Raw genomic sequence first — 15617 nt, 5'->3', positions numbered from 1 at the left:
AGAACGAACCAAGAAGAGGACCGGACAGGCATTGGGCAGGGTCTCTGCTTACTGTGAACCAATGTCTAGTAGTCCTTCTATAAAAACACACCTTAAAACGTCATGCCCCTTATAGCACACAGTACGTTTAGAGCATCTAGCAATATAACTTCTACACCCCGTTTGCCAGTTTTGCCTACTCCGATGATAATACAGAGGCTATGTACAGTTTTGGGCACACTCAGATGTAAAAGGCCATGCACAGTGAAGGTTGGCCACATGCAGCGGGTTGGGGCATGCCTGTGGAGAAGCACCCCACGTCCACCCCAACCCGGCCTAATGCGTAGCAGAGTAAAGGATGATTTCATAGACGTTGGCGGTAGTGTATTAACCGCATGCGCGCTAGCGGTTTTCCCGCTGCGCGCTGCGTTTAAAAAAAAGCCGCGTTACATGACGAGCTCAGCTCGTCATCAGCGTGCGAGCGTCGTCGCTCATGACGAGCTGAGCTCGTCATGAGCGCAGAAGTGGTTAACAAACGCCCAGATATTTACCACAAAAAACTCCTTTATGGTGACTTTCTGGTTAGTTCTGGTTCACAACCTTAACATTTGTTTAAAAACAAATACAAATTCCCTTAAAACAGTTAGAGTAAAGTTATGCATAATACTTTAATAACAGAAAAGTTACGTTGAACAGTTCTGGTTAGCTTCATGTACCATAACGTGCACAACAGCCCTGTGCGCATAACTCGCACGCAAACTGCAATATGCTTATGACCATGCAGAAATTATGCCAATAAGTAATACCATCTAATATCACAACATCGTTAAATACATCACATACTTAAACTATTAAATAATGCTATTTCATAGTACTTTAATTGGACATAGTGCATTATTGCAAATCAAGGGTGAGATAATAAGTATTAGATTTTCTTTTGTAGTCCCCTCTGTGTTTTAAACTGTCTTTAGGTTTCAGCAAATCAAAACCAGTGGTGCGTTTAGATAATATTCCTTTCTTCCTAGTAAGTACTTCAAAATTGAAAAGGTGTTCTAAGTGTACCTTCTTTCTAGGAAGCATTTGTACTTTTCTATTAAAAGGTATATGCAATTTTTAAAAATTATTTTTTATTACAAATATGTTGATCTTATTTAGGGAGTGGTATGTTTTCTTTTTTTGTTTGGCGCCATATGCTTGCAATAAAACAAATATTGACAATGCCAATAGGTCTGGCCTTCGGAAGCTAGTGCACACCTAATTTATATTTTTATTGTATTTACAGCGTCAGCTCCTTGAGACAGGGTGTTCCAATCCAAAGTAGCTTTATTCGAGGTATACTCATTAAAGCACAAGACAACAACAATTAAATAAGAACATTTAAAAATTCATACATTGAATAATTTAAAAAAATGTGATCGTATATCCATCTCACCGCAAGTGGAAGTAATAAAAATAGCATTAATAAAATTACTTTTGGATTATAAAACTCATTCACAATAATTTAAAACAATTTTAAAATGAGCAGTGCATTAAATGGGCATATCGAGAAAATTACAATTAAAACCACCCAAAGATTACCCAGATTTACATTTCAACCTTATGGCCCATGCCCATCCTAAGTATTTAGCTACCGCTATTGAGATAAACGGTAGAGAACTGGTTCGAATGAGCCTTTCTGCTTCAATGCTCCTGTATGTGCCCAGTGTTTTACCCATTGGAGTCAACCAACACTCGTCTAGGCAACACATCGGCAGGGCAGGCAAAAAACAGGTGGCCTGTTGTTTCACTACTACTCCCACAGACAGGACAGATATCATTGCCTGTGCTGGTCCACCTGCCCTTAAAGGACTGGAGCGGTAAAGAACCTGCCCTAAATTGGAAATAAAGCTTCCTATCTCCAGGCCTGGTGATGCTATCCCAATAAGGTTTTAATCTAGGTATAAGTTTTACTTCAAGGAAAACTCCCGCCAAGGAGGATGAGTCAAGCGTTAACAGCAATCCACTCCCAGTACTTAATTTTCATAATATTTTTGGAGGTGAAAGAAGCCTCTACAGGGTTCTCCCATAACGTTTGCATTCCCAAGCCAATCAGAATATTCCAAACACACCTTAGCCAACCAATTTTCTTAAAAATATCGGATTTTATTACATCTAAAAAACCCTGAGCATATGATGAGAGTTGGGGTGTTCGGCTGCAATGACCACATCTACAAGCTTATAGTAACATATATATGGGCCACTTTTTTTGTCTACTCGAGGGCCTTAGATATGATTTTATTATAGAAAAGCAAAGAAATGGGAATCAAATCATGATTTGCCAGCACTTGTCTTAAGGTCCCTATCAGTATTAGCGAAGAAAAAAGGTGCAAACAACGGGCTGGAAGCCCAATTCCCTATACTCCCTTGAGTTAGAAGCTGATTCAAAGAACCTAGCATTCAACAATTTATTAACACATAGTAGCCCAGCACACTTTAAACACAACTTGTAATAGTCTCAAAAAGCAATTCAAAGGGATCTAGTTCCATAGACGAGTCGATGTTCAATTTCAATTTATTCTTTATTTTCATTCTTTAAAAGCTTTTCAAAGCATCACTTTTGAAACCGCCAACGCGTTTCGTCCCATCCAGGGACTTCTTCAGGGCTTGAAAAGTAAATATAGGCTATTCAGTTTGGTAATCTTTCATTTAATCGCAACTGGTGATTATTAAATCTCAATTTAGAGGATATTCAGTTTGGTAATCTTTCATTTAATCGCAACTGGTGACTATTAAATCTCAATTTAGGGCACGGTACCGTGGCGAACCATGTGAAGCGGACACGATCGAGGATCTCTATTGCGGGACCGGAATTACTGTATCCGGGACACTGCTCCGCAAAAAAAGACTTCTTACCTGCTAAATACTATGTTCAACAAATGAGGAAGCGCCCTAAATTGAGATTTAATAATCACCAGTTGCGATTAAATGAAAGATTACCAAACTGAATATCCTCTAAATTGAGATTTAATAATCACCAGTTGCGATTAAATGAAAGATTACCAAACTGAATGGCCTATATTTACTTTTCAAGCCCTGAAGAAGTCCCTGGATGGGACGAAACGCGTTGGCGGTTTCAAAAGTGATGCTTTGAAAAGCTTTTAAAGAATGAAAAATAAAGAATAAATTGAAATTGAACATCGACTCGTCTATGGAACTAGATCCCTTTGAATTGCTTTTTGAGACATTACAAGTTGTGTTTAAAGTGTGCTGGGCTACTATGTGTTAATGATTTTATTATAGATCTGCCTGAAGTAGTGCAAGAGATTAAGTGTGCCCAAAATTTAAAATAGGGTCTTCCATTAAAATCAATCCTTGAGTGGATGAACACGACCATGATAGCCTGAAAATGTTCACTAGTACGTTTTTGACTGTCATTCTCAGCCCTGACATATTCTATGTCTAAGGTGTCCTAACTGTCCTGGGCCTCATTTATTTGTCAAATTAAAGGTTAACAGGATGAACTGGTGATTTTGTTTGGTTTAGACCTCAGATGTCTTTATAAATTTTATATATTTATTTATAATGTAAAGATGATAGCACACCTGAGTCTGTGGTATATTTGACTGAAGGCCGTGTGAGGTGCTTTACTTCACTGTATGAGTGAATATCAGCCTATGTGTAAGGACAGTATGGGCTAGTGTGCAGGGGTTGGGTAATTTGTCCTACGAAAGCCAGTGGTGAAGTTGATGCAATGTATTCTGGAAAAGGATATTTTGCGGTTTAAAGTATTGACCACTAGCCTCAGTGTGCATTATTAGCAGGTGCCCACTTCCCCACCCTCTTCTGCTTCTCGGCAGCAAGGTTAGTTCACCTTGTCTCAAACGGTAAGAACTCGCCCTACCATCCAGCGAGACACAATGCAAAACATCCTGTTTTAAAAGCACTGGCCGCCTGTCAATCCCGTTCACTAAATCTAAGGGCATTCTTAGAAATTTCTTTCTTCTGCCAGGTATTGAAAAACTTATTCACAGTGAATATCAAACCATTACCAAAACAATTCAGCCACCTTTAAAATGTATATGCCCCCTGCTAAGAATTGCAAAGCCAATCCTTTGAACGTTTTCAAGAAGAATATTGGAGCTATTACATATTTGTTTTTGGTCTGAATCATCTCAGCCAGGATTCAATTATGAAGGCACATTCCATAGATGAGAGCCGCAGCACACATTACTTTGGTCTCTGATCCTTTTGGTGACTAGTGTGCATCAGTGCCTGAAATGTTACTTTTACAGGGGGATCTGTTGATGAGGTTTGTGGTAATACCATGTTCAGATTAGGAAAATGTAATAGAATATTCATTATTTTCTTTGTCATGTATAGGATGAGGTTGGAGAGAGTAGAAAAATAATCACTGTTGACCAGATTTGCAAAACATAAGGAACAAAGTCAGGGATGTGTTCTGATTGGATTGCTCATATATTTGAAAGCAGCTCATTATTCTTTGAACATTACATAGTAATCTTGGAGACGTTCAGTAAAACAATGACCGTCCTTTTTTTCGAGGTCATAAACTGTATGCTTGACGATTTTTTTTGGTCAGGCAGGCAATTGTACCTTGGTGAAAATTTGATGCTGTTGTGCATACTCAAACTAAATTTTAGTTTTGTTTTTTCTCTCCACTGGGAAAAATACTGTTCTTGTAGAAACCCCTTCACGTGCATCATTATCGTGGAGGTGTTCTTGTTCCATTATTACCATGAAATTGCACATTTGCTAGTGCTTCGGGGTGGGAAACTACTTGCAAGAGATTTGTGAAAAACCATTCACCAATGAATTTGAGAACATTTGGCTACTTATGCAGATGAGATCTCCCTCGAACATCCACAAACCTGCATCAGCCCCAAATTTTCTAATGTGAAAATATCTAGTGGCGGAATTTCTGTGATAGCAAATGAAATTTCTGAGCATAAAATTCCGATTATTCTGCGACTCTGGATTGGAATTGTGCCGCACAAATCCATTTGTTTGTGCATATCAGTTAAGAATATGTGTACAAATAACCTTCTGTTCCATTTTTGTGTCGGTAATGACCTCTTTAAAGATAGTGTGTGTGTGTGTGTGCGTGTGCAGGGGCCAAGAATTTTTCTTAGGAGCCTGGTGCCGGGGGTGCATAGTCTTAATTCCATGTCATGTTTCTTTCTTCCACTACCCTACATTTCTGATCTCTGTGTCCCATGTGGGTTCTTTGTCATCCCTGTTTTCCCCCTTTGTCACTGTTTTCCTTCCTTTCTCTTCCTACTTCTGTCTCCATTTTTAGGTCTTGCGTAGCGCAGCGCGCATGCACTGCTTTAGGAGAGGGCCTCTTGCAATCACTCCAGACCTTCACTCGTGCATGTGGCGGGATGCAGCTTGCGGGAGCGAGCAGGGGCGCGCAGGGTGCCATCTGTTCTGTATCGTCGCTTTCACTATTGCGGCCGCATTGCTGCGCTTGTTAAACTTTCTCTTTTCTCCTGACACCATTTTTTCTAGTCTCATTCCATCATGCCCCACTCTCCTACACATTTCTCCTATTTTCTTCTCTTCATCTCTACGTTCTGTAGTCCCTCTTCCAGACTCCTGTTTTCTTTCTTGTTTCTCCCTCTCTCTCTCTAAATTGCATCTCTCTCAACCTTCTGTGTCCTCTTCCCTTCCACACCTCTCCTTTTCAGGTCTACTAATCTCTTGTCTCTGTACTCTTTACTAATCTCCAGATTTTTCTCTTCCACCTTTTTTTCTTCTCTCCAACTCGCCCTTCTTTTATAATCTACCTTTTCCTCCCCACACCTCACCTCTTCTTCTCTCTATCAGTTACCCATAGCAGCACTTTCCTCTCCCTCGTTTTACACCCTATGTATCTCCTTCCTGTCTATATTGTATCTCTCACCAACGTAGCCCCCTTCGCCATCCTCTCTGCATGCATCCACCCCCTAACCTTATCTCTTGTCTTACCTCAGCATTTGTTATCCGGGGAGAGGATGTGGGTTACAGCCAGAACTAGCGACTTTGCAACTGGGAAACCACCTCCAAGTCTCGGCGTATGCTCAGCATACTGTGATTCTGGACAAATCACTTAATATCTCTGTGTTTAATGTAACTAGTGCACATGTTAAGCCCATCAATGCTCTGAATACACCTACAAAAAATGTCTTTTCTTGTCTCTCCGTTCTCTTCTTAGGTCTCCCAACCTTAAGTTTCTTTACTCCTTTCCCTATTTTTTTTGTTTTGTCATAATTTTTATGTCCCCTACTGTCGCTGCACCTCTCCCATTTGCTTGCTATTTTTTATGACATTTTTCACCGTTTAAATAGCATTTGCTTTTTTTAAGCAAGGCTCAGTGATTTAAAGCAGTGAGGGCTGACACCTGCTTGTGAACTGTAACAAGGGCCACTTCAGTCTTTTATGCTTCCCGGTTCGACACTTTGAGGCCATTACATTGGGTAATAGTCATAGCAGTTTTTATAGCACACTGAAACAAAAAAACCTGTGGTACTGAGTTCCATATAAAACAAGTTAATTTAGGATGGCATTTTCTTTTCTTTCTTGGCACTGCCTCTGTGTCCTTTCCGACACCAGCTTTGCCCCGTTCTTCTCTCCCGTCTTGCACAATCTCACTTTTCACTGACCAAGCTTTCATTTTCACTTTCAGTGCTCATCCCACTCACCTCTCTTCACAGCCCCTTTTTCTCCCGCCCTCCGACCCATTGGCTCCTTCTCCCACTCATTTCTTTCCTCCCTCTCTACACGCACTCACCTTCCACTCTCAGCTTTGCTACATATTTCGTGGTTTTGGTTTGAAAAAACACAACTGTAATGTATTGCAACATTTACATATGGCTTAGTACCCTATGTGGGGCGCCAGAGCGCTTACCTACATGGGTAGCACGCTGCAGCGTGTATTTTGAATTTTGTTCTGTACTGCCGAAGAAGAGGCAGGCTGTTTAACACCTCATAACCGCTCCTCCATTCTTAGCCCCGGAACACCGCCCCCAGTTAACCTACTGTAACCGATTGTCTGCATCTCTGCAAAGCTCGAAGCGGAGGGCCCCTGGCTCCACATTTTAATTGAAGAACACTAATTACAGGACACGAGGTCGCATTAACAGCACTGGAAGTGATGTTTTCTCCACAAGGGGCGGTTTAGTTGAGTTGTGCGCCGCATACATTACTGCATCAATTTATTTCCAGAAGATTCTTTTCTCTGACCCAGAATTTGCTCTGGGTCAGAGTGTCCTGGCTCAGGTGCCTAGAGACGTCCTCCCGCAGCACTATCCTGACTGCATCAGACCCGAGTTCCTTTTTCCTTTCACTTCCCCGTGTCCCTTTCTTCCTAGTCCCTTTCTTCTCATTGAAGATAGTTACTTTCAGCTCAGTGATGCCTTGCCTTGCTGGCACTGAGTGATGGAACATAATATGCTTTTGTACCGGGTGAATTCAGGCACTGTATAGACTTTCGGACCGTCCTAAATGTGGTGGGTGTCTGTTCGTGCTGTGTGGGGCGTAGCTACTTATGGTGCAGCCGGAGCACTGGCACAAAGGCTTTTTGAACCCTGATTAATGCTGTATGTTACTACCTCAGCAGTAGTCCAAGGAGGCAGATTAAATATCACCTCACCGGATGCGTCAGACCCCCTATTACGGGTGCACTAGTCCATGCCACTGGTAACTGACGGAAACTTATCTAGTACTTCGAATGGTAGAAGCCTCTTTTATGTAACCCGCTTTTGTATCCTCAAAACGCGCAAGACTCCCCATTTTCCGGTACCGCCACCCTAATTGACTGGTGTGCAATACAAAAGCATTTGCTTTTTTTACCGACAACCGCGCTTCACCACTCCTTAACTAAATCGGAGGAGCCCCTGTTCGGTGTAGACTGACCATCCTCCCCTAAAATAATATTAGGACAGCGAAACACAACTAGAGTAAAGGCATGTATTGATATGTCCTGATGATGGTCCTAAATTAAATATGGATCGAAACGTCGTCGACACTATACACGTGATGATTTGTATACTCCTCCATTGTGTAAATCACAGAATGTGTATGTAATTAATAACTGTCTGTTCCAATTTTTTGATTACTTGACAGACTTCTTTCTTGCCTTGTAATTGTTTGTTTTTTATGGTTGTGTATATGTGGTAGTTGGACGCAGGCTTGTGTTCCACTTAGAATTTGCTATATATTTCGCTACATTTGAGTGTATTTATTATTAAAACATGTCCGGCTGTACATTGAACAAAGATTCCAATTTTGGTCTATTTGTACCTTGCTTTTAAATTGTGATTGATGTTTGGGACCACTGTTCTTTGAAATATTGCATACCCCCAAGGTCCCATACTTACTGCTACTTTGGGTTTCCCTTGTTATATATAATAGTATGTTACTACCTCAGCAGTAGTCCAAGGAGGCGATTTTCTTGCCTGCACCAGGGCCCATGGCATCCTTGCAACTCTACTGCTGGGTTTCTTATGATATTGATTACCTGGCAGTGTGTAATTATAATTGCATTTATATAGCGCTTACTACCCCAGGCGAGGCATCAAAGCACTCTTTGGCGAGTAGCACGCTACTCCGGAACCCAAAAAGGATTAGTGGTGAATTAGTATAGTTAGAAATTACATTAATTTGAGCAGTGTGTTGGTCTCTTTTTCGCTAGTAGTGTTCCTTAAGTCTGATTGTATGTCAGATACTATGTGGTGGTTCAGGTCTGGTTGTTTTGTAGTATATTAGGATCTGTTCGTCCCTAGCTATGTTGACCCTCATTATGAGTTATGTGGAGCGGACATACCTCCTGGAATTCAAGATCTGATTCCAAGTGGGTCGGTTTTTATGTATTGGTTTATAAAATGTAAATAACAGGCATTGTCGTTTACAATGCCAATAGCTTATACTTGTGTAAATGCGAGACCTATTGCCATTGCTTGTTTTACCTTTGTCACTTGTCCTGGTTCAAAGTACTGGTCCCCAAAATTGAGTACCAGTGCCCATCACTGGTAATTACCCACACAAATTCATTACTGGCACATCGGGCCTTTAATATCTCATGGTTAAACTATATAAAATATTTTATGCATGATTTAGGACACCCGGAATACTATGAGGATCCAAGCTCTGCACTCTTGGTTACTTGAAAAGATCTTAAAAGACAGTGCATGACTCTTTTAGAGACATGCAGATTTTCTGCAGAAATAGGGAGGCCAACAATCCGGTCCAGTCAACTGATATTTACTACATATGACATGCAGCCATACCTAATGTATATCAGGGATATACAGGATAGATTTGTCCTGACCTGATTTAGGTTTGATATTTTCCACTGAATTACATCTTTTCCTACAATGAATGACTGGTCGAAAATGCTAAGTAAGTGTCCATGCGGTGATGTCAGTGCAGTCCACAATTCAGGTGTACTTTTTTGCAAATTTTACTTAGTACAAAGAAAGAGGTGGGTTTTACCAATTTTAAAGATATTGGGTTTTAGACAATGCACTATTTTTTTTTAATTTTTCAGAATGAGGGTCTTACCAGGTATATAGCACAATTTTTATGGACTGTAATTGGATGCAGGAAGACTATGATATCATACATTTTAAATATGAATGTTTTTTAGGATACTGTATAAGATTAGCAGTTTGATTAGATTATTGTATATGTCAATTTATAAATACATGTGTCTTTTTCATTTGAGATGTGTATAACACATACTGGTTTTTATTGTGTCTGATTTTATGATTTTTTTCTAAAACTTGAATAAAGCAAATTGAAATGAATACTGGCACATCAAGTTCTGTACTATGAATCTTTTGTGCTACAAGGCTGAGGTGTGTTAAACTAGTGTTATTTTGCTGTACATACTTTGAAGATCTACTTACAGGTTTGAGTATAAAATTGACATTTATTTAGTTATAACTTTTTATTATAGATCGTGAACATGACCCAAGAGGGTATCAATGCACTTTATAAGTGGTCAGGAAGAAAGAACCAGTAAAACAAATAACAAAATCTAGAGCGAACCAGGAAGGGTGGGTCCCAACAGGAGGCAGGAAGCCAAAACGGAGACCAATCCACCCACTAAATTTAAATATACATGATCTTAAAAAGTCCAATACTTTATAAGGGTATAGCAAATGTAGCCTAGGATGGCTGAGCCATAACCCCTTGCATTCTGCGCACATGTTCGCGCTGTATAGCTGATTTAAAAAGTGGACGGGATTCGGACGGACCCTGGCTGCCCTCCGCACACGCCCACTGTGACGTCGGACGGCCAGGGGCCGTCCAAAGCATGCAAGGGTTAAATAAAAAATGTGTTCATTAGTAGTACTTTGGCTTCTTTTTTGAATGGTATGGTTGAGGGGATCATTTTGCATTCAGGGGGGACGGGAGTTCCATATTCTCAGGGCAATACCCAAGAAGGTTTGATTTATACTTTTTCTTGTTTTTGAACTTCTGTGGTTTCAGCAGTAAGGTGCTGGAGCTTTTAGCAAAATCAAAAAAAGAATTTCAATGTTCATAAATATTTTTTTATCTTTGTAAAGGTGTTCTGCTAATGAGCGTCGATGAAAGGGCCTAGTAGTGCATTAACTTGCCTTGGAATAAACAGAACGTTAAATATATACTTATTTGGACTTCTGTTTTAGGCAATTCTGGACATTACCCATCGTTTTTCTGTATAGCATATTGGTTTTCACTTTTTAAATTTGTAGGTAGTAAAGACCACTCATCTAGCTGCTGAATCTGCACCCAAAACACACATTGGCCTGAATAACCCTCCACATCACAAAGGTCACCAGTCACTTTTTCTCTCTTATGTTGAGAAACTGTTCACTTTGTCAGTTGAATTTCTTTCTTTCTTTCTTTCTTTCTTTCTTTCTTTCTTTCTTTCTTTCTTTCTTTCTTTCTTTCTTTCTTTCTTTCTTTCTTTCTTTCTTTCTTTCTTTCTTTCTTTCTTTCTTTCTTTCTTTCTTTCTTTCTTTCTTTCTTTCTTTCCCATCTGAAGGAACTGCAATCTAGACTAAGGATGTTTCCCAATTCATTTAGGCTCCCACATTGTTTCTATTCTTGTATTGCTGTTCTACTCTAATTTATGTTCAGCATGCTTTGTCGGTTAGAGGTAAAATTATTTTTTTTACTTTCACCTACCAGACCGCGCAAGCTTAAGATCTATTGTAAAATACCTATTGTGGATTTACCAAAACTTGCTTTGGTTTAACGCATGTCCATTGCTTACCATTGTGGCTTTTTTTGCTTGTTTTTTATTTATTCTTTTTCCTTGTCCATCATGTGTTGGTCTATTAAATACAAAAAAAGATGGCACATGTGTCATTTTATAGTTGCTAGCTCATGCACACACCTACAGAATGAAATGACTGGCAGCAGTGGCCGAAGATTTTTTTCCCCCAACATTGGTAAACTGTTTGAATTTTATTGTTGTGAATGGCACTTCCAAATGAAGTAAATTTGCCAGTAAGCTGGATTTTTCACTTTCGCACATATAGGAGCAGAGATGAAATTGTTGTCCTTTCCAGGTTAGGCAATGGAGCATAATTAGATGAATACCCAGAAACTTGATAACACTGAAGGTGTTCACATACCTCTTGCATGTAGTTTGACACCCCGGAAACCTGTACAATTTGACTCCTTGAATGGAGTAAGAGAGAAAAGTTGACAAGATGATGGCGTCTTCATTAAGCAGATCATTCATCTTCAGCGTATTTATCTGGTGGTGGAGCCCAGTAAAACATCTTTGTCAAAACAAACTTCTAATTGCACTGCTTCACCCACACTGTTGATTTATTACGCCTCCAACCTTAATTGTTTGGCTCTCCCTCTTACTTAGGCAGATGACATCGCTCCTTTCTAATTTGTAAAATTATTTTATACATTCTCCGCTTCCTTCAACCTTCCTTTGACTTACCCACCTCGCATCTCCAGCCAGATGATACTTCTGCCCACATAAAATGATCAGTCGCAATTAAAAAAAAAAAAAAAAAAAAAAAAGTAGAAAGGGTGGCACCAACCCAAACACTGAGTGGTTAAAACCTGAAATCTCCCCATTTGTAATGGGCATTAAAAATAGCCATACATACCGGGTTGCAGCTTATGTGCTTGGGTGACTTGCTTTACTGATACTGGCAACATATCGAAAGGTTTTAACAGTGTACAGAACTAAAATATGCTTTTTACGTTCTAGCCATTAGAAGTGTCATTGAAATAATTTTAAGTAATCATCAATATATTAGTTTACTTAGCTGTACATATACCTAGGCAAATTAGAATTCCATTTAGTGATTTCATGTAAAGGTGTATGTTCTATTGTTTCACGAAAGTATTTCGGAAACACCCAAAACATTTCTTAAATTTAGTTTGTTGCTTCTGTTAAGATGTTGACTTCCCCTTTATTTTTATTTCCAGACTTTTGACGCAAATGACCTCTACCAGGGGCAGAACTTCAGTAAGGTCTTGAATTCCCTCGTGGCTCTGAACAAAGTAACGGCAGGTAAAACTGGTGACATGTCTTTTGCTTCTCCCACTGATAAAAGGTGCTCCATTCTGTCCTTTCTTTATACGAAGATTAACTAAGCATTTTCTTTACAGGCTGTACGAGGTATTTTGTACCCATCTAGGAACATACATTTCAGGAAGAGCTGACAGTTTATGGGTAATCAAAACCGAGTTATAGAGGTGGCTTAAAGAAATAATTGCCCATATGTCCTCCAGAATGTTGTACTCTACGTGTAGTGACAGAGCTAAAGAGTCCTTTCTTAAGTTTATTTCACATATTTATCTATCTATATATATATATATATATATATATATATATATATATATATATATATATATATATATTGTTTTAGGTTTCCTTAAGTAAGAAACAAACTTCAAAAGATGTTGCACTGATGCACAGGGGAAGGAGAAAATGTCACAGTGTTTTTTAGAGTGTTTTAAGACCATTACGACAACAATTTCTAGAACAGGTTGTATAATATTGTGATTAGTTTAAAGAAATCTAGAGAGTTTTTGAATGATAAGGTAGTAACACACAAGATAATTTGTGGCAAAGCCAACAGACCTGGTTTCAATGTGCCGTTGTGTGTAAACAAAGGCTTTCGCAAATGTTTACAGGTGTGTTGCATGCACCAACTGCCCTTTAACACATTAAAGACTGCCAGTGCGCTTTTTGGTTATACAATAGTCCCACATGCGTTCTGACGGAAACACATCCAAGATGTGCTGATAAACTAAACTGCCAAGAAATTGAAGTCGGAGGGTTATACTCCTTTGGACCAAGATAAAGCTCAGGCTATGTTTGAGTTTGAGTTTAAAAGTTCTTGTAAAGCGCGACGTATACCAGCGGTTTCTTGGCGCTATAGCTAACGGGGACTGAGGTTTAAAGGGAAGGAAGGAGAAGGGAACAGTTATTCAAAGGATTTGGTGAATAAATGGGTTTTAAGGCATTTACGGAATTGTGAGTAGAGGGGGATGGAGCGAAGGTCAAGGGGAAGAGAGTTCCAGAGGGTGGGGGCAAGGAAAGCAAATTTGGAACCGCCCCACTTCTTTCTCCGGAAACGTGGGATAGAAAGGAGGGACTGGGAGGAGGAGCGTAGGGCCCTGGTGGGGGCATAAGAGACAATCTCAGAGGAGATGAAGGCCGGCGCCAGACCTGATCGGGCCAGGAAGGTGATGGATGCGAGCTTGAATTGAATTCTAGCTCGCACGGGGAGCCAATGAAGAGATTTCAGGAGTGGGGTAGAGTGGTGGAACTTGGGGAGATTGAAGGCCAGGCGGGCCGCTTGGTTTTGTATTTGCTGTAGGCGGCGTAGGCTGTAGGCAGGGATCCCAGCATATAGGGCGTTCCCGTAGTCCAGGCGGGACACCACCATGGCCAGGATAATAAGTTTGAGGGCAGAAAAAGTGAAGAAGCGGGACACCCTACGTATAGTACGCAGTGAAAGGAAAGAGGAAGACACCACAGAACTAACCTGGGAGTGTAGGGTGAGTTGAGAATTAAGTTTTATACCCAAGGTTTTAACTGAAGAGGAGGGAACAGGAGAAGAACCAAGAGAAGGGGGCCAAAAAAGAGGGGACCAGGGACTGGACGAGCCACCCGTCAACACCAACTCTGTTTTATCAGGGTTGAGTTTAAGGTGGTTGTGGTTCATCCAGTCCCTGATGTGAAGCATGACAGTTTGAAAGTTGAGGACAGCCGAAGGAGAGGAAAGATTGAAGACCAGCTGGAGGTCATCCGCATAATTAAATACGGCGACCTCCATCTGTTGAAGAGAGAAAATCAGTGGGGCAATGTACAGATTAAACAGGAGGGGAGAGAGAGAGGAACCTTGGGGGACCCCGCACTGAACTTTCCGGGTGTCCGCTGTGAAGTCACCCAGGCGAACTGCCTGGGTGCGGTCGCTCAGGAAGGAGGACAACCAGACCAGGGCACTCCCCCCGATCCCCGCCGCCCCGATACGGGAGAGTAAGATGTTGTGATCTACCGTATCAAAGGCGGCTGAGAGATCGAGGAGCACGAGGGCCTGGTGCTGATCGGTGTCCATACCCTCCCTGAGGGTGTCTAAGACCGACATGACAACGGACTCCGTAGGGTCAAGGATCTTTCACATAGGCATTATGTAGCAGCAGCTCCTAATCTGTGCTAGTCCTCTCATCGTTTAAATTCCTCATAATGTCTGTGGGCATCCGGATGGCTTCTTTTTACCAAATGGGTTGTTTTTCTCATCAAAATGACACTTTCTTGATGGAAAACAATGTATCCACTTTGTTTCTGTTGGTGATGTATATTTAAAGAATTGGTAATAGTGGGTAGCAATACTTGGTGGTCTCCAGTAAGAGAAAACTTTTTAGGTCTCGCGACCTGCATTGCACTGCGCAGCAATGCTCGCGCAGGCGAGAGTCCTTTTGTCTGGGGTTCAGAAATGGACCCTGTCTGCTCTTCTGTGATTGGGCTTAGAGAGCGTGTATTTTGTTAACAAAAGCACACAATAGGCCAAAGGCGGGCGCATTGCTCCGCCCATGGCCTATTGGTGTCTGTTACGTGCACCAAAGCCCATATGTTTTCAATTATCGTTCCCAGACACGTGCGCGATAACATATGCCTCGCAGTGGCGCGCGCTCACCACTCGCGGGCTTGTTGTTTTTTTTTTTTACACTAGCGATCGCTTTTGTGATCACTTTCAGTGCCACTTGTTTTTATAAGCAGCGCTGCACAACGCGCTTTTTTAATGTGGTTACATGTACCAAGAAATGAGAAGACGGTGGCACATGAAAGGCTCTGTGGGGAGCGTTCGGCAAATGAACAAACAATGTTAGGAACGTAGGACAATCAAAAATTGTGAGACACCTGGGGCAGGTGGACTGATAGTGCGACAAGAATGAGGTACATGGGCCGGCAATGCAAAAATATTGGCTATTTACGAAAAAAGTAGCAAATTAGTTTTGATTTCTGGCGGGTGGCAGGGTCCATACTCTGAAATACCTTAAACATCAACCACCCTTTTGTGTTAATTTAGTGTTGTAAGGATGCATTGAGCTGCAGTGACCGAATTCATTTCCTGTCCGAGCCCTACAAACATATTCCTTTCTACTCCTTTCAGCCTCTCCGCTGTGTA

At 40.9% G+C, this 15617-nt stretch overlaps 1 protein-coding gene across 4 annotated transcripts in view; it reads left to right on the top strand.

Moving 5' to 3' along the window:
* The window catches only part of ARHGEF7 (Rho guanine nucleotide exchange factor 7), a 951496-nt gene that overhangs the window by 209491 nt on the left and 726388 nt on the right, over window positions 1-15617 (top strand). For all 4 annotated transcript variants that reach the window (XM_078657529.1, XM_078657531.1, XM_078657528.1 and 1 more), the window contains one exon: window positions 12406-12490. In XM_078657529.1, the coding sequence (XP_078513655.1) occupies window positions 12406-12490 (85 nt within the window). The remainder of the gene's footprint in view (window positions 1-12405; window positions 12491-15617) is intronic.

The sequence above is a fragment of the Lissotriton helveticus genome, chromosome 8, assembly GCF_964261635.1.
Source record: "Lissotriton helveticus chromosome 8, aLisHel1.1, whole genome shotgun sequence".
In the NCBI taxonomy this organism is placed as follows: Eukaryota; Metazoa; Chordata; class Amphibia; order Caudata; family Salamandridae; genus Lissotriton; species Lissotriton helveticus.
This window is presented reverse-complemented; position numbering and strand designations above follow the sequence as displayed.